Below are 20,818 nucleotides of genomic sequence, written 5' to 3'. Positions count from 1 at the left end.
TATAATTTGCTTTATACAATACCCTTACTTATATGTTCATTTCCATATGTTTGAATATTTCTACACAGCAAGATACAGATTGTTTCTTACAGATAATGACATAATATAAAATATTTTATTTACAATCGTTAAAACTATTAAATCAAATATTATAAAAAATATATATAATATATAACTTACATTTAAAAAAGGTTATATTTTTAAAAAGATACGTCAGCACCATAGGGATTGACTGATGATATCTTTAAAAGCGCACAAGCTTTCTTATACTGTGCTCTAATAGTTTCCGCAAGACCAAGAATGTCTTGATCTTCTGAATTTTCACGTGGGAATGTATCGATGAGCTCTTTTACTTTTTCTAATTGCTTCACAATCTTTTCTGAATATTGTGCGTCTGGTTTGTCTTTGTTTTCTATGTGGAATGAAACTATACTAAGATAGTGACCTGAAAAATAATTTCTTAATATCTTTATACTGATAATCTGTGAATGTTTAACTCTTCCGAGATTATTTGTCTGGTCAAGACGAAATTAATCTAATTAATATAGTATAAGTAACCCTCAGACCAAGTAAATGTTGACAATACCATTCAAACCCGTCAATCTGGACTTGATTGATGGCAGTGCTCTTACAGTCAACTTATATACACTACTTATCAAATTTTCACACTAATACATATTTAGAATAAAGTATATAGATAGTATTCACTTTATTTCATGCTCTTATACCAGCTGAGCTTAGCACAACAAGCATCCAGTATCGTAATCATCCCTTCGCCCAAAAACTTTATTAAAATACTTTTTAACCGTTTCTCTGTTGGTCTCAGACTATACCATTATCTGCAAATTCAATATGAAGTGCCTGGAATTAAGGATTTTGCATCTGACTACAATAGATTAAGCGGGGTCTGTATAGCACAATTCAATGACACTTTTAATACCTTACGTTCTACGGCCTACAATTAGTTAAAGTATTTCTCCTAGATAAGTTGCAGAATAACCTATAAATAATTGAACAACTCATTACTAAATGCAACTATCATTAATTTCATAGATTTATTATAAAGTTCGGGAATTTTGTTCTTAAATCGAATTAAACATAATATAAAATAAATTACTTACCAAGTTCTCTCCCCAATTCGGCACCTCTATGATAACCCAGGTGGTAACCTTCTGGATTACCTGCTTCGCTGCCTACTTTATAACCCTCCTCATAACTTAACTCACACTGCGTATTTTCACTTAGAAATATATTTTCAAGAACATCATTAAAATCAGTTTTGTCAGCCATTTATTAAATAAAATTGTATTTTGTTCGTAATATAACAATAGCATATAATTTAACTTAATAGGTTAATTTAACTTGATGTTAAACTTTTCAGAACACGTAGAAAATAATCAATATATTTGACTGAATATTCGTTCATAGAATTGCTCTAAAATCATAGTCATAGTTATCTTTAAGTAAATTTTAAAAATTAAGTTTTTTCAATAGGTTATGTTTACATAAGTTTACTCTTTATTTACGAGACAAAATCGCTAAGCTGACAAATGACAATAAAAACTACAGATAAAAAATGAAAGAAAAAATAATATTTAAATTGTAAAATATTATACTACATTATAAAATTATTAATTTAATGTCTTGTTATTCACCTTTGTCATAAAAAGAAACGCACGATACATTGTAAATAAGATAACGTAAGACCTGGTTTGTAATTTAGATACTGGATGATAATATCACGAGAATCCTCTTTTTCGTAGGGACTTTGAATCTCTTTTGACAATTATTCTTTCATTGAAAAGGTAAATACATCTCGTGGATCTCAATTGTCCTGGGTCATCTTTAAAATGAAGAAAAATATTTATTTCAAGTCGAACGTGATTGGGTAGGAGCCCACCCAGTCGTTTGTTAGTCTTAATCATCAGTCTCAATCATCTACTGCACAATTGGCCCAGACGCAGCTTTTTATTGAATGATCAACCTTTGGAAACAAGCGTAAATTATACAAGGGAATGATATTTGCCTTAGTATACAAAAATGTGCCTTAACATCTAAGCTGAGTTTATGTAGTAAATAAAAATAATTTACTTTTCAAATGTACCTTTGTCTTTTACATTACTTATAAACGTCAAACCAAAAGTCAACTGTACTACCTAATGATTTTTCATAATATGACATTTGATTGTATCTGTTATAGTATAGTCAAATCACAGTAATAGCAAATTCAGTTCAAGGCTATCTATGTACTTTATAAATAATTTGTGCTTATCACTTTGTCTTACTCGTGTTTAGGCAACACAGTTCATAATCTCACTTGAGTAAAATTTTACTTAAAATGGCTCGAATAATATCATTAGAAGAAGTTAAAAAACACAGACGGAAGAGCAGTGTTTGGATTATAATTCACAATGATGTTTACGATGTTACGAACTTTTTAACTGAGGTAAATTATTTTTAAAATGACGATAATTCAATTTAAAAAAAAAAAATAATCATCTGGTGCGGAGTGACAGCACGTTACTGACATTATTTTTCATCAGCTGATTTAGTTTTAATAAATTTAACTCATATGTAACTTATCAATTCGTAATTAGAGGAATAATGATAACAACTGCAAACTTTTCTTATTAAGCCTTATGGTCGGGGTGGACGACAATGGACGAAAGTGGATCTCTAGGGGTCAAGATCGAAACTGCAACTTTTTTATATTTTTACACTCCATGGCTGAATAATTAAGACCTTGACATCATATGATTTTTTTCTAGCATCCTGGTGGTGAGGATTCCTTATTGGATGTTGCTGGTAAAGATGGAAGCCGAGAATTTGAAGATGTGGGACATAGTGATGATGCAAGGTTTGTTATATATGATACTGCAATTATTTTTAATAAATTTGTATTAACTTAATTATAAAAGTAATTATATGAAATTAATATTTCAGAGAACTTTTAAAAAAGTATAAAATCGGGTCCCTGAATCCTGAAGATAGGAATAGTGTCGTTTTGCCATGGTAAGTACTTAAATTTTTTAATTAAATAACTTTACAATTTTCAAAATGTTTGGAGTAGTATAGGTTTAAGAAATTTTACCTTATTATTTTCATTTGATATGTGGTTTCTCTCAACCAAACTTTATAATTAGTTAAAATCTATATTGTTAACATAAAGATTTTAATGTTGATAAGACAAAAACCAAACAATTTTTATTTTAAATCTCAGTTAATTTCTTTAATACTAAATTCTCAAAGCAAAATTGATTTGACTTAACATTAATTTAGCAAATTTAATAATTTTTATGTAATGACTTGTACAAACAAACATTTTTTCATTTTGTGTTTAGTTTTGTATATAAAAAAAAAATCACATTCGAAGCTCTATAAAAAGTAGCCTTAATTATTGACATGTTCTTTAGAAGTGATTGATATCAGTTAATTTATAAATCAACATACAATTAAATACATACAGACATATATCACAGCTGATATTCTATATTAATAGATATAAAATTTGTTTGTTTGTATGTAGAGGGTAAGTGTCACAACTAATCATCTAAATCAATTTCTCTTCTGACCTATAAAAATACTTAGTTAATTACTTTATAAAGAATAAAATATTTTTATATTATATAATGTTGTTTGTTAATAAATTGCTGTGCGAATTTTGGACGAATCACTTGTAATAATATATAATTACAAATAGCTAAGTATTTAAGTGAAGTTATACTGATTTAATTTTTCATTATTTTTTTACAGTTGTAAATCAAGTTCAAAGAAAAAAGCAAGGTTATGTCTTATTAATTATTATGATAGATAATGTAGATAACTACAAAACATACTTTATTGTTAAGAAAGCCTCCATAGATCATTGATATAACTCTAGCATAGTGAAAGTCAAAGGCATTTTATGTAGGCCGTTTGTCGGGCAACTTATATAATTGTAAAGAATTCAACAAATTGACTACAACTTGTGATATAATAGAGTATTATGTATTTTATTATGTTTTGATAGTGAAATTCCTGATACATACCAATACATTGATTCAACTTCTAAATTAAACAATATTTACCATACTCCAAATATATTTCCTTTTTATATGTTTGTTTTACAAAACCTTGAGTATGTTAGGAAAACCATTTATACGTAAGTGTTACGACAACGTATTACGGTGTTAACGCTCTATAAACTCACGAACCGGCCGAGAGATAAAGTAGTTTCGTAGATATTATTTTTATATGTCGTATTTTATACAGATAATACATATAAGTTGAATTATAGTATAATTACGTTTTTTTTTTTTTCGTAATAATTAAAGTAATTGTGTTTACAGTTCTCCGCGTTCGTCAAAGTGTTCTATTTGTTCTGCTGCCAGGTTAATTTTTTTTTTTTTTTTTATTAAAGTTTTTAATTTTTTTTCCAAATTCTAATTATGAATTAACTTAGTTGTCCACATTTACCAAAAATGATACCACCCGAAAAATCGTGGAGAACATTCGATGGTCCAGCGAGCAGGTTAGCTTTTGCGTTTTTGAATGTTATATATGGTTTTTTTTTTTATATTTAATTTAATATTAAATCTAACTACAGTAAACCCGTTGCGCCAAAGTCGTCATTTAAAACACCGACTTCACCAAAGACGGAAAAAAGAGTTCAATCGATAACCGTCCCTCGAAAAAGGTTTATTTTTAAATCTTAATTTTTTTTTTATAATTAAACTATTACTATTTTATTGCTTTTTTTAATTTAAACATTTGATTTGAACTCATAACTATTCAGTCATAACAAAACAATTTTCAAAATACAACCTTTTTTTTAAGTGAACCAAGACCACGCGGATATCCATGCAATGAAAGGTTATTTTTTTTAATTTATTATTAGACGCTAGTTCTATCGTTGTTAGCTAATGATTGAAGTATACGAGATATTAATTTATTATACCATACATATTGTTTCCATAGCGCAAACATAACATTTTTAAAGTTACCTTAATTACATTTTGGTTTGTAGACGAGATTAAGATTTTTATTGAGTGTCTATAATGTAGTGGTATCGTAATCAAAGATCAAAAATTTCAATCAAAGATTTTAAACCACCAAGTCGCACGGAGTGGCACGGCGAGGAAAATATTTATCGCCATTGAATATAATGAATGCTCTACATTCTTGTTTTTTTCATTTTCTTAGTATTTAGAAGTCCCCAGGTCTTTGAGAGCGGTGATATTAGGGTCCACTAAAATAGTGATTCTTTCACTGAAACATAATATCGATCTAACTATATATAAAAACTAGCTGTGCCCGAGACCTTGTAACAAAAAATATATTATTGTAACCTAAGTACCCTATTATATCAATTATTTGCCAGCGAAAGTCCCGTCAAAATCTGTCCAGCCGTTCCAGAGATTAGCAGGAACAAACAGACAGACATACAGATAGACCGAAAAAAATGTTAAAAATGTTTTTTGATATATGTATCGTAATATACATACATATGCGTTGAAGAAAAAAAGAGCTATTTTAATATTACAAACAGACACTCCAATTTTATTATATGTATAGATGACAAATATCTTGTACTTTTTGCTTTGCGAATTCATTTATCCGATTGGTGGATTGTTATGATTACCGACCCGGACAGGCTTGCACAAAGCCCTACCACCAAGAGAACCATGCGAAATCGTCAAGGCTAGATAGAATTATTTAATATGTTTTATAATAAAGAGTAAAAATTAATTGTTGTGTTGTGCGTTTGAGAGGAATGTCAACGTTTTGCCAACGTTTTTTTTTTAATGTAGTAAATCCGATACTAGTAAATATTACTGAATATTGTGCAGTAGTTTTTAATTAGATATTGCTTAAGATAACCATTGTAAATAATGTAAACAGTAATGATGTAACAGATAAGTATTATTAATGTTAGATTAAAGTACTTTAGATAAGGCATCTCAATTAAGGTGTTACGTATACGTACTATATCTATGAATAGAGCGTGTGCATATTTTAAATGTACATACATATATTAAAACTATGTAACCATAATGTTCTTGTCCCCTTTTGATTTCGATTTATTTAAAAGTGTGTATGGTACTCTGTATGTATTTTATAAGTATGTCATTGTTTATGAACTATTTAAATTTTACCCCAATTTCATACAACCTGATGTAATGGTATTTGAAAATACTGCTAATTCAGATGAATTTATCAGCAATTTATTTTTAAAAATTCATTATTTTATACTCTATATAAAAATAAAACATAAAAAAAGCTTACAATGCCAGTACAATGGAGACAGTTTTATCGTCTATTTAAAATCGAATACATTTTTACTTTTGACCTGAACTGTCATATAATATATAATATTCAAAAATGGTAATTTATTATAATAAGTTGTAATGTATCATAAATCTTTGCCAGCTTCTAATCATAATTTTTGTTTCAGCTCGAAGCTCAAATGGGCATTAGTCGCTCTAGCAGGAGCGCTAGTGATAGGTGTCGTTGTAAAGAAATACCTGGCAAGCAAGTAAACATATTCTCGTCTAAATCGGGTCCAATTATTTAAAATGCTGGCTTTTAGCTAAGTGTAGTGATTAGTGTTACCAGAGTAAAAAAACTTGTTGCAATTTTATATATTGATTTTACAATGGGCTGTGTCTAATATTTTTGTTTATGTTTAAAAGCTCAGAGCATTTGTACAATTTTGTATTTTTTCTTGTTTATAATGTCTAAACATTTACTAAATGCATCGTTTTTACATTGCTGTATAACCTATTACTGAATAATTTATAAAATTATGTGATAATAAAAAAGTAAAATCGATATTTTGTTTTATTTATTTTACAAATAATTATCAAACGTTATTTACAGTATAAATAAAATTACGTATATTTAGTAACATAAATGACAAAATGCATACATGTCATTATATTACTGTATCTACATTATTTACGTAAATATCATGAGTACTATATGATAATTCATAAACCTAAATAAAAAAAAATAATAAATAGTCTATCATACAAAAACCCGTAGTATTAGAAATTATCGTCTAAAAAGTACTAAGTATAATACTGCCACACATAGTATGGCAACATTGCATTGTACGTTATTTCCCGCGGAATAAGGCCCGATTTTAGCCGCGTAAGAAAGCACATGGAACACGTAGTGTTGTTCATGAACGTTGTGAAACAGATGAGCGTACGGACCTGAAAAATAGATGGATTATGAAAGTGTTTACTTTACATTTAAAAAAAAAAAAAAAAAAAAAAAAAAAAAAAAAAAAAAAAAAAAAAAAAAAAAAAAAAAAACATGTATTTAAGTATAGCCTATGAAACTAACCAACAAATTAAAAAACAAACAGATTGAGGAGTAGACATTAATTTGACTTGATTGATCAGGAACAGGAGTCGAGATGGCTCAGTGGTTAGAACGCGTGCATCTTAACCGATGATTGCGGGTTCGAATCCAGGCAAGCACCGATGATTCATGTGCTTAATTTGTCTTTATAATTCATCTCGTGCTCAGCGTTGAAGGAAAACATCGTGAGGAAACCTGCATGTGACAAATTTCATAGAAATTCTGCCACATGTGTATTCCACCAACCCGCATTGGAACAGCGTGGTGGAATATGTTTCAAACCTTCTCCTCAAAGGGAGAGGAGGCCTTTAGCCCAGCAGTGGGAATTTACAAGCAGTTGTTGTTGATCAGAAACTATGGAAAATTGATGGCTTCCTTTATGAAGTGGCTTATTTTATAACTGATTAGGTTTTGATATCAATAGATCGTCGCCAAAAATACGATAAAATTTAACATACTTGAAATTGTAATAAAGTAAATGTAATATATAATTCATATTTAACTAATGTTGTTGTTTATATATTTTTCCTCTTACTTGCGTTGGGGTAAGATCGGTAATGAAGTACTGATCGAATTTCCCACTAATTCTAGCATGTTTTTATTCAGTTCTCCAGGTAACAAAAACTACTAAAACTGCCTATATTGACTGGAGAACAACATATAAAAGTCGCCGAATCGATTGGAAATTCCAACGATATCTTAATCTTATCCATTGTCGATCTTGCTGTATCGTAACTTACTGAGTACTTAGTACTTAACCTTAGTAACTTGTCTGTCTTTATATATAATACTCTAATATTCAAAGTCATTTAGTAAATAATAGTGGGTCTCACGAAACTTCGCGCTTTATTTAATATTTTTTTTACAAATTTGAGCAAAGCAAAATTAATTAACTGAACAGACTTTAACAACAGCATCAACAACAACAGCCTGTAAATTCCCACTGCTGGGCTAAAGGCCTCCTCTCCCTTTGAGGAGAAGGTTAGGAACATATTCCTTCCTTATTCAACAAACAGTTTCAATTTTTTCCCTTAAATGTAGGTTGTTAATGATACTGAGTTATCTCACCTCGGTATCATTAACAACAGTTATCTCACCTCGGAGATGGCCCAGTGGTTAGAACGCGTGCATCTTAACCGATGATTGCGGGTTCAAACCCAGGCAAGCACCACTATATATATGTGCTTAATTGTGTTTATAATTCATCTCGTGCACGGGGTGGTGAAGAAAATCATCGTGAGGAAACCTGCATGTGTCGAATTTCCTCGAAATTCTGCCACATGTGCATTCCAACAACTCTCCTTAGTGGAAGAGGAGGCCTTATCTCAGCAGTGGGAAATTTACAGGCTGTTACTTTATCTCACCTCGCGCATACACGATGACGTCACCACCGCCGTGACTATTTTCGTCGAGCGGCACGGACGCGATTTGCTCGTACTTGTACGAGTCTGTCTCCTCAACGGTCGGGTTTTTCCTTACAATGTGAGGCGCTCCCGTCTCATTGGTCTCTATTGAGTACTGGAAGGAACCTGGACCTCCCGTGCCATACGATATCGCTGTGTAGTTTAATCCATCGAATCTTGACGGTCCCACTACACCTATTTGAAGAAAAATTATATTTTTATTAAAGCAAACCTTATTGACTACTTCATAAAGTTCAATATTCAATTAATTTATTTTTTAATATCTTTGATATTTCGGCTTCTTAAATACTGATCTGACCGAACCTTATATCACACGTATCTTTACACATTATAAATGTGAAAGTTAGCTCGTTTGTTTGTCATGGTCACGTGACGATTACTTCAACTTATCATCGTGAAATTATGCACAGAAGAGAAAATAGGGTTCCTAATACCTGCCATCTTTCTTCGTACTCGAAGGGATTTGCTATTAGGTAACATTGGTTTTGTTTTATTATTAACATAAGAATTAATAACATTAAACGCTTAAAATTATTAAAAAAAGATCTAAGTATTCGTGTCAAATTACTTTTTTGTCCCATTTTTTTGTCGAAACCCTTGGAGTAGTGGCGCTAAAAGCTTCATCAAGCTTTACCTTACTAACTACTTAAGCTATTAAGATAATATCAAAATGTTACGTTAATATTATAAAATTCCTAGTAGGGTCTGCTATTTATTTACTTTCAAATATGTATAATTCTATATGTACTGCTACTTATTTTAAGCTACGTGTCAATAGTTACCGAAAATGTTAGCGCCCCTGTCGGGGTAGCCGTTGATGGAGAGCGTGTGCGTGTGGTCGCTGGTGACCACTAGCAGCGTGTCGCGCGCGTCGGCCAGCGCGAGCGCGGCGCGCACGGCGCGCTCCATGGCGGCCGCCTCGCTCACGGCGAGCTTGGCGCGGCCGCGGTGGTGAGCCATGTCTATGTTACCACCTTCTACCTTCAAGAGATTCAGTTACACGAGTATGTAGCTTTCATTCGATTTTGTTTCGTGTTTTTCCTGTCACCCATAACAGAGATACATGGGATGTTTTCGGTTCATTGTGCTATATATATGAGTATATCACATATGGTTTTAAAGTATTAAATTGGCTGTTTAAAGTTTTATTATTATTCGAAATTTACATATGACAACAAAAATTGAAGAAATTGTTATCTAAAAAAATTTTTTTTATTGATTTTATGTTTCATCAAATCCTTTCGTGCGAGTCCATTTTTTGATTCCGAATTTTTGATGTATTATGAGATAAAATTAACATTAAAAATAACAGACATAATACTTTTATAAGAGGACAAATGTAAAATTTTCACTAAAAGTAAGTAAAGTAAATATCTCTAGGAAAGTGGCCATATCTTTGTCTACCATAGATTGTCCATTGCCACCTAAATCTATAATTACATTATAAATTCAAATTTAGCTTTGGATGTAGCTTTCACAGCCAAACCACGGAACTGAATTTGATGAAATATTGACAATTAACTCTTAAGTAAAAGCGGTAGCTTAGTCCACGGCGAGATGCTACCAACAACTGTTATATATTTAGTACGAACCATTAGAAAGAATCCATTAGAGTTTTTCTTGAGAACTTTGATAGCAGCTTCTACCATGTCTGTGATGGAGGGCATCCCCTCAGGGCCCGTGTTCCTCTCGTTGTCATACGCCAAATGTGCGTTGGCGAAAATTCCTGTAATGGAACAATGTCTTATGAAGTTGATTTTATTCGTATTGGTCACCATCGCCCATAGACAATGACGATGAAGAAATATTAACTATTCCTTACATCAAATGTGCCACCAACCTTGGTAACTAAGATGTTATGTCCATTGTGCCTGTAGTTAGTTACACTGGCTCGCTCACTTATTTAATTGAATTGAATTTTATTTAAATTTAATGTGAAGTGTAAAGATTCGTGAAGATCCAATGATATAGGAAATTTTGATCAAAGCAATGAGCGTATTTGTAATTTTTATGTTTCTTTTTTTTTAATTTCAATTTTAAATGGATCTGCTTATATCTGCTCTATACTATGTATACAATTTGAAAATATAATATGATTGATACATTATTCATATTAGCAACATTTAAATGAGAGAAATTTTTGACTGATGTAAAACAAAATATCGGTAAGCAAAAGACGACTTACCCAAAAGATAATCAGTTTCATTCACATTTAAATTCTGAAGTTCCCTATTATTTGAGACGACGCTATATTTCAGACCTCTGCTTTGTTTGTCATTCCTGTATTCTTGTATGAGGTCTCTTCCATCAGCTCTCGAGCATCCCCATGTACTGGTCGGATCACCAGGTGTGTCTGTTGCATTGGCTACCAAACTCTGTCTGCCACCTCCCATGATAACCTAAGAAATATGGTGTATTAATGATGAATTGAGGGTAGGATGATGTGTCAATATACCAATGGTTGAAGATACATTATGTTATAAATGACCCCCCCTTAGCTAATGCTAAATAAAACATCAGCAGATACGTATTACGTTGTCAGTAAATGGCCGCGTGGTTAGAACGCGTGCATCTTAACCAATGATGGCGAGTTCAAACCCAGGCAAGTATCACTATATATATGTGCTTAATTTGTGTTTATAATTCATATCGTGCTCGGCGGTGAAGCAAAACATCGTGAGGAAACCTGCATATGTCTAATTTCATAAAAATTCTGCCTATCTGAAACACACATATTTCACCAATCCGCATTAGAACAGCGTGGTGGAATGTGTTATCTTTTCCTCAAAGGGAGAGGAGGCCAGTAGTGGGAAATTACAGGCTGTTGTTGTATGTCAACGACCTCCATGGTCGAGTGGTGTGTACACCGGTTTTCATGTGTACGCCACTCTGTGGTCTCGGGTTTGATTCCCGGCCGAGTCGATATAGATGACCATTACTTTTCTATGTTGTCTTGGGTCTGGGTGTTTGTGGTACCGTCGTTACTTCTGATTTCCATAACACAAGTGCTTCAGCTACTTACATTGGGATCAGAGTAATGAATGTGATGTTGTCTCATATTTATTTATTTAATTTATATATTTATAATAGAACTCCTCCTTACTTACATTAAGATCTCTCCCAGGGAAATCTTCTATCAGTTGTCTGGCGATGTCCTTGCACTGTTCAGAACCCGCAGGCATGCTGCTGTCGCATTCCCACTGACGAGCCGCGCTATGTGCGTAAACAGGACCGGGCGTGGCGTGCGTCACGCGCATCGTCGTCACAAAACCTGGAATAATGGGATTAACCATTATCAATATACGTATTACGAAATGAAGAAAGAGCTAGAACATAAGCATTTGAAAATATATTGAAATACAATTATATTTTCGTTTTTTTTTTTTTTTGTTTTGGCCAAGAGTGCACAGATTATGTCGCACAAATTGTATTTTCTTAAAGAGTTCAAATCGACAAACGTCAGTCTTAATAATGCGTAATAAAAAACATTACAAATTATACAGGATTTGGCTTTTTAACTTTTTTAATAAAGATGACAATTTATTAAGTGGTTTCATTTATCGCCTACAGATTTAGCGCGTGGTCATTATTTGTTATACTCGTAATAACGTAGGTACATATGTATGTTTATTTTATTATCAAAACTCTTTCGTCTCGTATATTTCTTAATACTTACTTCTTTCCTAGTCCTACATACTTACTTGTTCATATTCGTCATAATCTAAAAAAGGCATTAATCTTTATGGGCAATAACTATTTCTGAAGAGTATTGCTTGGTGATATAAATACTTATACTTATTATTGTGTACTAACCAGCACTCTTTCCAGCTTTTATAGCCAATGAAGCTAAGGAATCTAACTTAGCACCAGGGTTCAAAGACGCGGCACAATCTCTGTGCAGCACAGACGAGGCAACACCAACTGTATTCTGGTTAACCTTTTCGCCACACAGCAATGCTGTTGCAGTAGAAGCTGAGTCGGGAACCATTTTGTCAGCAGAATAAGTCTGAAAATTTAATAAAATTGTAATTAGATGAGTCGAGATGGCCCAGTGGTTAGAACGCGTGCATCTTAACCGATGATTGCGGGTTCAAACCCAGGCAGGCACCGCTGATTCATGTGCTTAATTTGTGTTTATAATTCATCTCGTGCTCAGCGGTGAAGGAAAACATCGTGAGGAAACCTGCATGTGACAAATTTCATAGAAATTCTGCCACATGTGTATTCCACCAACCCGCATTGGAACAGCGTGGTGGAATATGTTCCAAACCTTCTCCTCAAAGGGACAGGAGGCCTTTAGCCCAGCAGTGGGAATTTACAGGCTGTTGTTGTTGTTGTTGTTGTAATTAGATGTAGAACAACTTTTGAATGACTTTAATAAAATGTTATCGTTATCGTATTGTGTTATTTTATAGTATTCAATAAGAATTGTAAAAATTTTATAAATGCGAAAGAAACTCTGTCTATTCTTAATTCACCCCTCGAGAGGTAGAATGGGGGAAGAGGTTTATATATGCCGCGAGCTCAATTTATATATCTCAATATATATTTATATATCTCGAAAACAGTTCATACGATTTGGCTCGAATTTTATAAATAGATGCGTGCGTTAAAGCCAGAAGAGCCTCTCTGGTTAATTTTTAAAGTTCATGTGTTCGGCAATATTTATATAGTATATTTATTATATTTGCGAATCACCAGTAGCGGCTTTTCAACATTCCACGACTGAGTGAATCATATGGGCTGCTTTTTGGAAGTTTTCTACGAGATACATTTCCATTCACACGTAATTCTAGTTACAGTTTATATTTTGAAATAATTGTGTTTAAACAGTTTAAATTTGAACGGATGCCGTTAGTTAAAATAAATACACTTGCGAAACGAGGCGAAATGAACTGTTAGTTTATTTTAATAAAATGTTAAACAAAAGCCAAGATCGTAAAAAGGTTGGAGAATACTACGAGTTCAAATCCACTTAAACTTGTTTCTATTTCATCTTATGTTGACCAGTGAACATTGAGAGTGATACAGGTTGTACAAAAATTCTGTCACATGTGTATCGAACCAGCGTGTAGCAACGAGCACCTCTAAAACTTCTCCTCAAGAGACCTTTACACCAGTAGTGGAAAGAGTACAGGCTGATATTTTATGCTCAAACAACAACAATAGCCTGTAAATTTTCCACTGCTTCGCCTCCTCTCCCTTTGAGAAGGTTTGGAACATATTCCACCACGTTGTTCCAATGCAAGTTGGTGGAATAAACATGTGGCAGAACTTATATGAAATTAGACACATGCAAGTTTCCTTTACTGCCGAGCACGAGATTATTATAAATAAAAGTTAAGCACATGAATATTTAGTGGTGCTTGTCTGGATTTGAACCGCAATCATCGTTTAAGATGCACGCGTTCTGACCACTGGGCCATCTAGGCTCTTTATCATATATGTTTTCTAACTATATAAGTACCTTTAACAATCCAACATGCGGAAACATCTCATACGATAGGCGATGACTCTCCCCGCCCTTGTGTATCCTCGTAGTCGTGACTGTGTTCGGTCCCATACCATCGCCGATGAACAATATAATGTTCTTAGCTATACCTTCGTTCCATTTTACGTTCAACGCTTCTTCTAACTCTTTTGAGACCAAATTTTTCCAGTACTCTGAATCTATAACAACGATTAAAAGTTTACACAATATCCTGAAATAACTCGCGAAATGTAACATGTTCTCAAATTATTGGTAATTTATTGTATATTGCAAAGTCGTTGATTCAAGTTTTCAAGGATTCAAGGATTTAAAATTTTAAAATGTTTACATTTTTTTACGAAGTGTCCTACTATAGTCTGACACCCACGTATTAATCCCGCCATTTTTATTAAACCCTATCTATAATATTAATATAAAATAGATTATTTTTTACGTTCAATTAGATCCGAGGCACAAAATTTACATCATCTCTACATCATCTAGTCATAAGGGCGGGTAATATTGAGTAAGGTAAAGTGGAATTTATGGTTTCGCTCATGAAAAGAAAATACCCTGACCTGAGAAGAACCGGCGAAATAAACTCAGCGGATTTTTTTTTTATTTGTCTCATATATTATTTAAAAAATTTAATATGAGATGAAATAGCCAGGAGGCGATCGTTTCATTCCCAAGGTGTGCTATCGATCATAAACTCATTAACTGTATAGTAACCTTTTGCACACAAGCGTTCCTTAATATTATTTTTAAATTTGGCAGCAGAGGCATTTTGAACGCTTTCTGGGATCCTGTTGTAAAACCGTATACATTGCCCCACAGTAACAGGAGTAACAAGTTTGTGATTGTTCCTTGTACCAATGCTATGAGTATCACATTTTCAACTCTTTACTCCATCAACATGGATACGAATCCTGTGTTTGTGCCCATATAAGCAGGCTACTTGACCAACGAAGCAATATACAATTAAATTGTTTTTGTTGATAAGCTAATCACAGCAGCTCATACTGACATAGACCTGCGCCAACGCCGCTGATTGATATGACCGTGAAATATATGTAAGATTTTCTATCTCAGATACAAGTGCGAATTATCCGAACAGATTCAGGCATATAGCTGTCTGTTATCACTTGATAATTCTCTACAAACAAAAATTGTGAGCTTAATAATTTCAGGCACATGGAACGTAATATCCTTATACGCTCCTTATGGTCAAAATCAAAACAAACACATATGGCGATAACTATTTTCTTAGGTTATATGAGCGCTTGCTTGAATAAAATATTTTAAAAAAAACTTTGCGTATTCAGAATACCAGATAACTATTATTTTTATATACACATACACACACATATAATAACTGTAATACACATTTAACATGTAATAACTGTATTTACTTTTATTATACATAACACAGAGAAAATAAATAATACATAGTTTCGGCATTAAAAAAAGGCGTATAATTTTGGCGGCCTTATCGCTACATAGCGATCTCTTGCAGGCAGATTAACATATAATAATCATATTTTCCACGAAAGTAGTAAGTACAAAATATATTTAAAGGTACTTTAGTGTTTATTATGCTAACCTTTAATATTATATACTCGAAACGTTCGTTACATCTCAACTCTACCGATCTTAATGAATCATTTACACGGTTTTAAAGGATACAGAAAAGGAAATATGGAGTATTATGTACCTATTTGAATGAGGTATTACTAATACGTGTGTGTAACATATTTTCTTTACTATTATGTTTAATAATACAAATTAATGCATACATTTGCATCAAAAGTTATTGTAATAATTGTGACGAAGAATTTCTATTAACATGTTTTATCTTTCGTTAATTCATGAATAATTTATTCGTCTCGATTATAACTTTTTGTTTGTCTGTGGTCGAAATTCGAGCACTATCATTATTGAAAATTTCGTAGTTTTTGGTTTTATTTCGACGCGTTTTCAAAATTTTTTATTGCTAATCTGTAGCTACGAAAGTAATCTCGAATGTAATATCATTTTATTTATTACATTACGAAAATGTTGTGATGATTGTTGAAATGATTTTTCTCTTCTCGAAAATATTTACTGAAGTTTTATTAAAAATAGTTCATGTGTGTGACGAAACAAATTATAAATAAATATAATTTAGATTTTGTTCTAGGTAATTAAGGAGGTTTTATTATATTATTTTTATTAAAAAAATGTGGAAATATGGAATTTTAAATTTATACAATAATCGTATATTTAGTAATTATACCTAAATAGATACAGAGATTCTAGCAGTGACTAGTTAATTAATGAAACTGTATTTTAAACGTTGACATAAGTTTAAACGAAGGTACTTAGAGTATTCATGAAGATAAACAGTGAACTGACAGATAACAATGATAGCGTGTTCTTGCATTTAAATAACGATTGTACTTTGTGACATCCGACAACTATTTTCTTTTCATTCATTCCAAATTTAAATTTAAATTCCTTTCTCCAAAATGGTAACAAGCATTACTGTCTTCGTAAATATTTTTTTACAATATGTAAAATAATAAAGAAAGACCAATATTTTTTTCTTTTTAATAGTTTCCATGCAGTTCCTACAATCTGACAAAAAAAAATCAAATTTTAATCGTGTTATTTATTGTGACGAAGAGTCAAATGATTGTTTATTGTGGTTTTGTTAGTTTCGTTTAATTTAATATTTTTATATATTTTAAACTTATTTTTACTAACATACTTTCATATCATATATCTAAACATAAATAATACAGATTATTTAACCTCATATTTTCGTTGAATTAAATTGTCGTATTAAATTTTAATATCTCTCCACGATAACAAGCTACATAGATATAATTAAAAGGAAATATCATTTCTTGTAAGCAATTAAATTGATATCGACATTGTTTCGTGTCTCTGTATCATAATAAGTACGTCTTGCGTACTTCGAAGGTGGACCAATGGTTTTAACTGATGTAGGAATACTTACAGTAAAAAAATTTAGTCACTAGTTATTTATGGATTCTAGTTTGGATTGTGAGTGAGTGAATGTTATTATAGGGATAGAAATATAGTATACATGTTTAAACCATGTGTCAACGTATTGAGTTTTTCTATAAACATTGCTGTTATCTGTTAGAGAAAAAGGTTTAAAAAACCAGATAGATAAAAAAGTTGTTGCAACCATAGCCGGAAGTAGGAGGGGTGGGTGGTGTGTTTGAAATCTAGAACTGAACTACTTAACCTAAATAAAACAAGAGTCTTATGCCAGATTCTTGACTCAAGAGATTAACAGCAATATTTCCCTTATTGCTGGGTCCAAAGACTCCACGGTAAGGTTTGATGAAATTATTTACCTGATGCGCAAGTTTTGTAAAGATAAAGGAGAATTCGCAAGCGACAACTAATTGCTGGCCAAAAATTTATTTGGTGATTTTTTTTTTCAGTAATGACAACTTAACAGCTATGTATTCCTCACGGAGAGTGGGGCATCAACTCCGACTGACTCACCCGTAGTATATAACGGACGTATTTCATTTATCCCAGTTATGGGCCGAATTATTATATGTATTATTATAATCATTTAAAAGTTTCGCTTCTCATAAGCCACTAATAGGGTTGATAACGACCCTATAACTAACGTGACAGAAGTTTAGAGCCAGTATAGATGACCTGCGTAGCGCAGTTCCCAGCCCAAAATTTTTAAAGGAGTTTATAGTTTGGCACGCGAATTAGTCAAAAATAGTTACTGTGCAAGGGCCCACAAAGCCATTACCAATACAGCTTTGGAAAACTGTAACGTACTAATGCTTCCTATGATTCTTATACTTGAAGACTTGATATATAAATAGTTAGTAATTACTTTAAAAAATATAATCATATTTAATGTACAGCAATGACTAATGAAAGAATCTGGTTGTTAAACATAACCACTTTCCTTAATTTTTTTTTTTTTTTTTTTTTTTTTTTTTTTTTATGGTATAGGTTGGCGGACGAGCATATGGGCCACCTGATGGTAAGTGGTCACCATCGCCCATAGACATTAACGCTGTAAGAATTATTAACTATTCCTTACATCGTCAATGTGCCACCAACCTTGGGAACTAAGATGTTATGTCCCTTGTGCCTGTAGTTACACTGGCTCACTCACCCTTCAGACCGGAACACAACAATACTGAGTACTGTTGTTTGGCGGTAGAATAACTGATGAGTGGGTGGTACCTACCCAGACGGGCTTGCACAAAGCCCTACCACCAAGAAAATGTTGTATTATAATTACTTTCCACTTTTTTGTCTTATTACCAATACTGTTACTATCCCATCGTGGAATAACGGAATTTTTATTTTAACAAAATCAATTTGACGGCGGGCTCGATTTTTTTTTGAAAAATATAACGTAATTTTATTTTTACAACTCCAAAATGTTATGGATTTGTCTTACCACGCCCAATTGAAAACCTCCGCTTGTATTCACAAAACACGATATTAAAATAAAAAACTAAATTTCTCTAGCAATAAAAAGTAAATGACTTCAATAACATTTAGTTTATATTTCAATTGCAATCAATCCTTGAAAACGATTTCTCAATTATTAAACTACATATAACAATACCAAAAAGTATTTATATAGAATTTCCATTGCTTACATTTTGTCATATTTGAAGTAATTAAAAAAAAAACTAACCTTTTCGTAATACACATCGCACACTAAGAACATTTAACACAAAAATCACGACCAACCAGCTCTTGCGCATTTTGACAACTGTCATTTAAATTGAAGACTCAAGGCAATGACTTGAGTTGTCAACGTCAAAATTTGATTTGATTTAGACACGATGCGACTTTTATAAGATAAAATTCATTGGAACAATTTCTTTTCCTACTTGTAACACATATATTTATCAAAAATTTGGGTATATCTTATCATTATCTTTTAATTGGAATTAATTTTAAAATTAATTCTAGTGATCGATCATAATCTTGATTGTTCCAAATCACGAGTCGACATATTTGTCTTCTTGTAACGTTTGAACTCGATAAATTGTTCTGATGAAACGTACGTAGATTATGTTATATATATGAACAGTTTTATAGTTAATCTAATATATTGCATCTGTGTAAATATTAAATAATCATTAATTATTTGACTTATACACGATTATTGATTGTTATATGGTTTTAAGGATAACAGGAAATTACATTCGTTAAATATAGTAATAATTGTGAATGTGTAATATTATAAAGGTTTATGGTTTTCCCTAATCCTAAATGTAAATCACGCTTCGCGGCAAGCAACACTACTACAGGTGATCGCTAGAGTCATCTATCCCCTGATATGCGCTATTTAGCATTGAGTACTTGAGTAGCGCCTAGGTTTTAATCTACTCGCTCCCAGAGGGGAGCCTTATGTATATTTTTGTTTTAAAAAAATTGGATGACTTATCATATATACGATATGCGATTTCTCGTTTCAAATTCGTTCAAAAAAAGTTATTATTAATAATAATCGAAATCCTTAATTTAATAAATGAAATAAGCCCAGACTGCCGAGTTTGAAACACGTGAATCTTAACCGATGATTGCGAGTTAAAATCTGGGCAAGCACTACTGAACATATGTGCTTAATACGTGCTCAGTAGTAACGACATGACACATGCAACACAGCACATGCAAGTTGTGCCTAAATTAAATGAAATTCTACCACATCCACCAATCCACATAACATCTTGGTGTAATTAGCGCAAATAGGTTTGGCAGAGGATAAGGATCCTCAAAAGGAAAACATTTACAGACTGTTACTTTACAATAGGCTCTTCTCTACTTTGCTTTTGAAAAAAACAACAGTATTAACTTTATACAATAATTTTATTAATATGCAAGTGCATGTTTGTACCTACTCTTTTTTGCAGCAGAGTCATGTGATGTGATTGGCAGATTTATCCCAAATTTTATCACAGAAATATGCACAAGAATTATGGCACGACCTTAACATTGATCTTACAATATTTCGATCATTCGTACTATTTTTAGTATGTTTATATTTCCTAAGTAACATAATATGTATTTTATTTGTTTCAAATCTCGTGCTCAATAAAAATAAATAATTGACAAAAACCAGTAACGAATGGCTGTGTGCTATATTAATTTCTAAAGTATTTCAGAATTAAGTCTGAATTACTTCTACCATAAACTCTAAGTTTAAAGGGTGGTGTGAAAAGGAATATTTGTAAACTATCAGCAAACGTTGCTAGGTGATAAACTCGAGATAGTATTGTTTGCTGATGATACTTCATTAATTTTTAAAAGAAAAGTCTTTTACTGACGATTTGAATTTGCTCTCTCTGAAATAGTATATTGGTTTAGTGTATCAAAAAGCATGTATGGAAACAATTCTATATTGAATAGACTGTATTGCCCTGCTTGTCTCCCTACGATACTTTGACCACTGAAACATGTTAGCTCTTATAGTATAAGTTTTATGTATATTAGTTTTTTAGGTTCTAGAGTTCCGGACTTTTAAAATAATATTTTTAATTATGTAAATACCTTAAAGATCTAATGAAAA

At 32.0% G+C, this 20,818-nt stretch overlaps 3 protein-coding genes and 1 long non-coding RNA gene across 6 annotated transcripts; 2 read left to right on the top strand and 2 right to left on the bottom strand.

The window, feature by feature from the left end:
- Positions 1–176: 176 nt before the first annotated feature.
- Positions 177–1,561, bottom strand: LOC124535550 (protein LTO1 homolog). Its single transcript, XM_047111780.1, has 2 exons — positions 1,122–1,561; positions 177–445 (listed from the first exon to the last, which is right to left on the bottom strand). Exons 1-2 carry the CDS (start codon positions 1,288–1,290, stop codon positions 201–203), a joined length of 414 nt encoding a protein of 137 aa, XP_046967736.1. The 5' UTR covers positions 1,291–1,561; the 3' UTR covers positions 177–200.
- Positions 1,562–2,172: 611 nt separating this feature from the next.
- On the top strand, positions 2,173–6,810 carry LOC124535551 (cytochrome b5-like). The gene is made up of 4 exons (XM_047111781.1): positions 2,173–2,446; positions 2,769–2,857; positions 2,944–3,012; positions 6,434–6,810. The coding sequence occupies exons 1-4, from the start codon at positions 2,339–2,341 to the stop codon at positions 6,516–6,518; spliced, it is 351 nt and encodes a 116-aa protein (XP_046967737.1). The 5' UTR covers positions 2,173–2,338; the 3' UTR covers positions 6,519–6,810.
- Positions 3,031–6,378, top strand: LOC124535553. 2 transcript variants are annotated; one of them, XR_006966817.1, is made up of 4 exons: positions 3,031–4,370; positions 4,442–4,510; positions 4,586–4,675; positions 4,816–6,378. It is a non-coding gene; the product is annotated as an uncharacterized LOC124535553 (long non-coding RNA). The 2 variants fall into 2 exon arrangements; XR_006966816.1 differs by having other exon boundaries at positions 3,032–4,370; positions 4,586–6,378.
- Positions 6,236–19,053, bottom strand: LOC124535549 (alkaline phosphatase-like). Of its 2 annotated transcripts, none has more exons than XM_047111778.1 (9): positions 18,938–19,051; positions 14,239–14,441; positions 12,585–12,777; positions 11,879–12,042; positions 10,957–11,170; positions 10,364–10,497; positions 9,554–9,752; positions 8,712–8,945; positions 6,236–7,196 (listed from the first exon to the last, which is right to left on the bottom strand). In XM_047111778.1, exons 1-9 carry the CDS (start codon positions 19,020–19,022, stop codon positions 7,033–7,035), a joined length of 1,590 nt encoding a protein of 529 aa, XP_046967734.1. In that variant the 5' UTR covers positions 19,023–19,051; the 3' UTR covers positions 6,236–7,032. The 2 variants fall into 2 exon arrangements, with proteins under 2 accessions (XP_046967734.1, XP_046967735.1); XM_047111779.1 differs by lacking the exon at positions 6,236–7,196 and adding an exon at positions 8,382–8,415 and having other exon boundaries at positions 18,938–19,053.
- Between the last annotated feature and the right edge of the window lie 1,765 nt (positions 19,054–20,818).

Source organism: Vanessa cardui, chromosome 15 (genome assembly GCF_905220365.1).
Source record: "Vanessa cardui chromosome 15, ilVanCard2.1, whole genome shotgun sequence".
In the NCBI taxonomy this organism is placed as follows: Eukaryota; Metazoa; Arthropoda; class Insecta; order Lepidoptera; family Nymphalidae; genus Vanessa; species Vanessa cardui.
The sequence above is the reverse complement of the archived record's forward strand: the minus strand, read 5'-3'. Positions and strand labels throughout refer to the sequence as shown.

Excerpts from the sequence above, each read along its gene's own strand:
- LOC124535550 (XM_047111780.1), bottom strand. The coding sequence starts at position 1,290 with ATGGCTGACAAAACTGATTTTAATGATGTTCTTGAAAATATATTTCTA. Across the intron at positions 446-1,121 it reads CGAATTGGGGAGAGAACTTG|GTCACTATCTTAGTATAGTT; the intron begins GTAAGTAATTTA and ends ATTATTTTTCAG.
- LOC124535551 (XM_047111781.1), top strand. The coding sequence starts at position 2,339 with ATGGCTCGAATAATATCATTAGAAGAAGTTAAAAAACACAGACGGAAG. Across the intron at positions 2,447-2,768 it reads TTACGAACTTTTTAACTGAG|CATCCTGGTGGTGAGGATTC; the intron begins GTAAATTATTTT and ends ATTTTTTTCTAG. Across the intron at positions 3,013-6,433 it reads AATAGTGTCGTTTTGCCATG|CTCGAAGCTCAAATGGGCAT; the intron begins GTAAGTACTTAA and ends TTTTTGTTTCAG.
- LOC124535549 (XM_047111778.1), bottom strand. The coding sequence starts at position 19,022 with ATGACAGTTGTCAAAATGCGCAAGAGCTGGTTGGTCGTGATTTTTGTG. Across the intron at positions 12,778-14,238 it reads CGCATGTTGGATTGTTAAAG|ACTTATTCTGCTGACAAAAT; the intron begins GTACTTATATAG and ends TTAAATTTTCAG. Across the intron at positions 11,171-11,878 it reads TCCCTGGGAGAGATCTTAAT|GTTATCATGGGAGGTGGCAG; the intron begins GTAAGTAAGGAG and ends CATATTTCTTAG.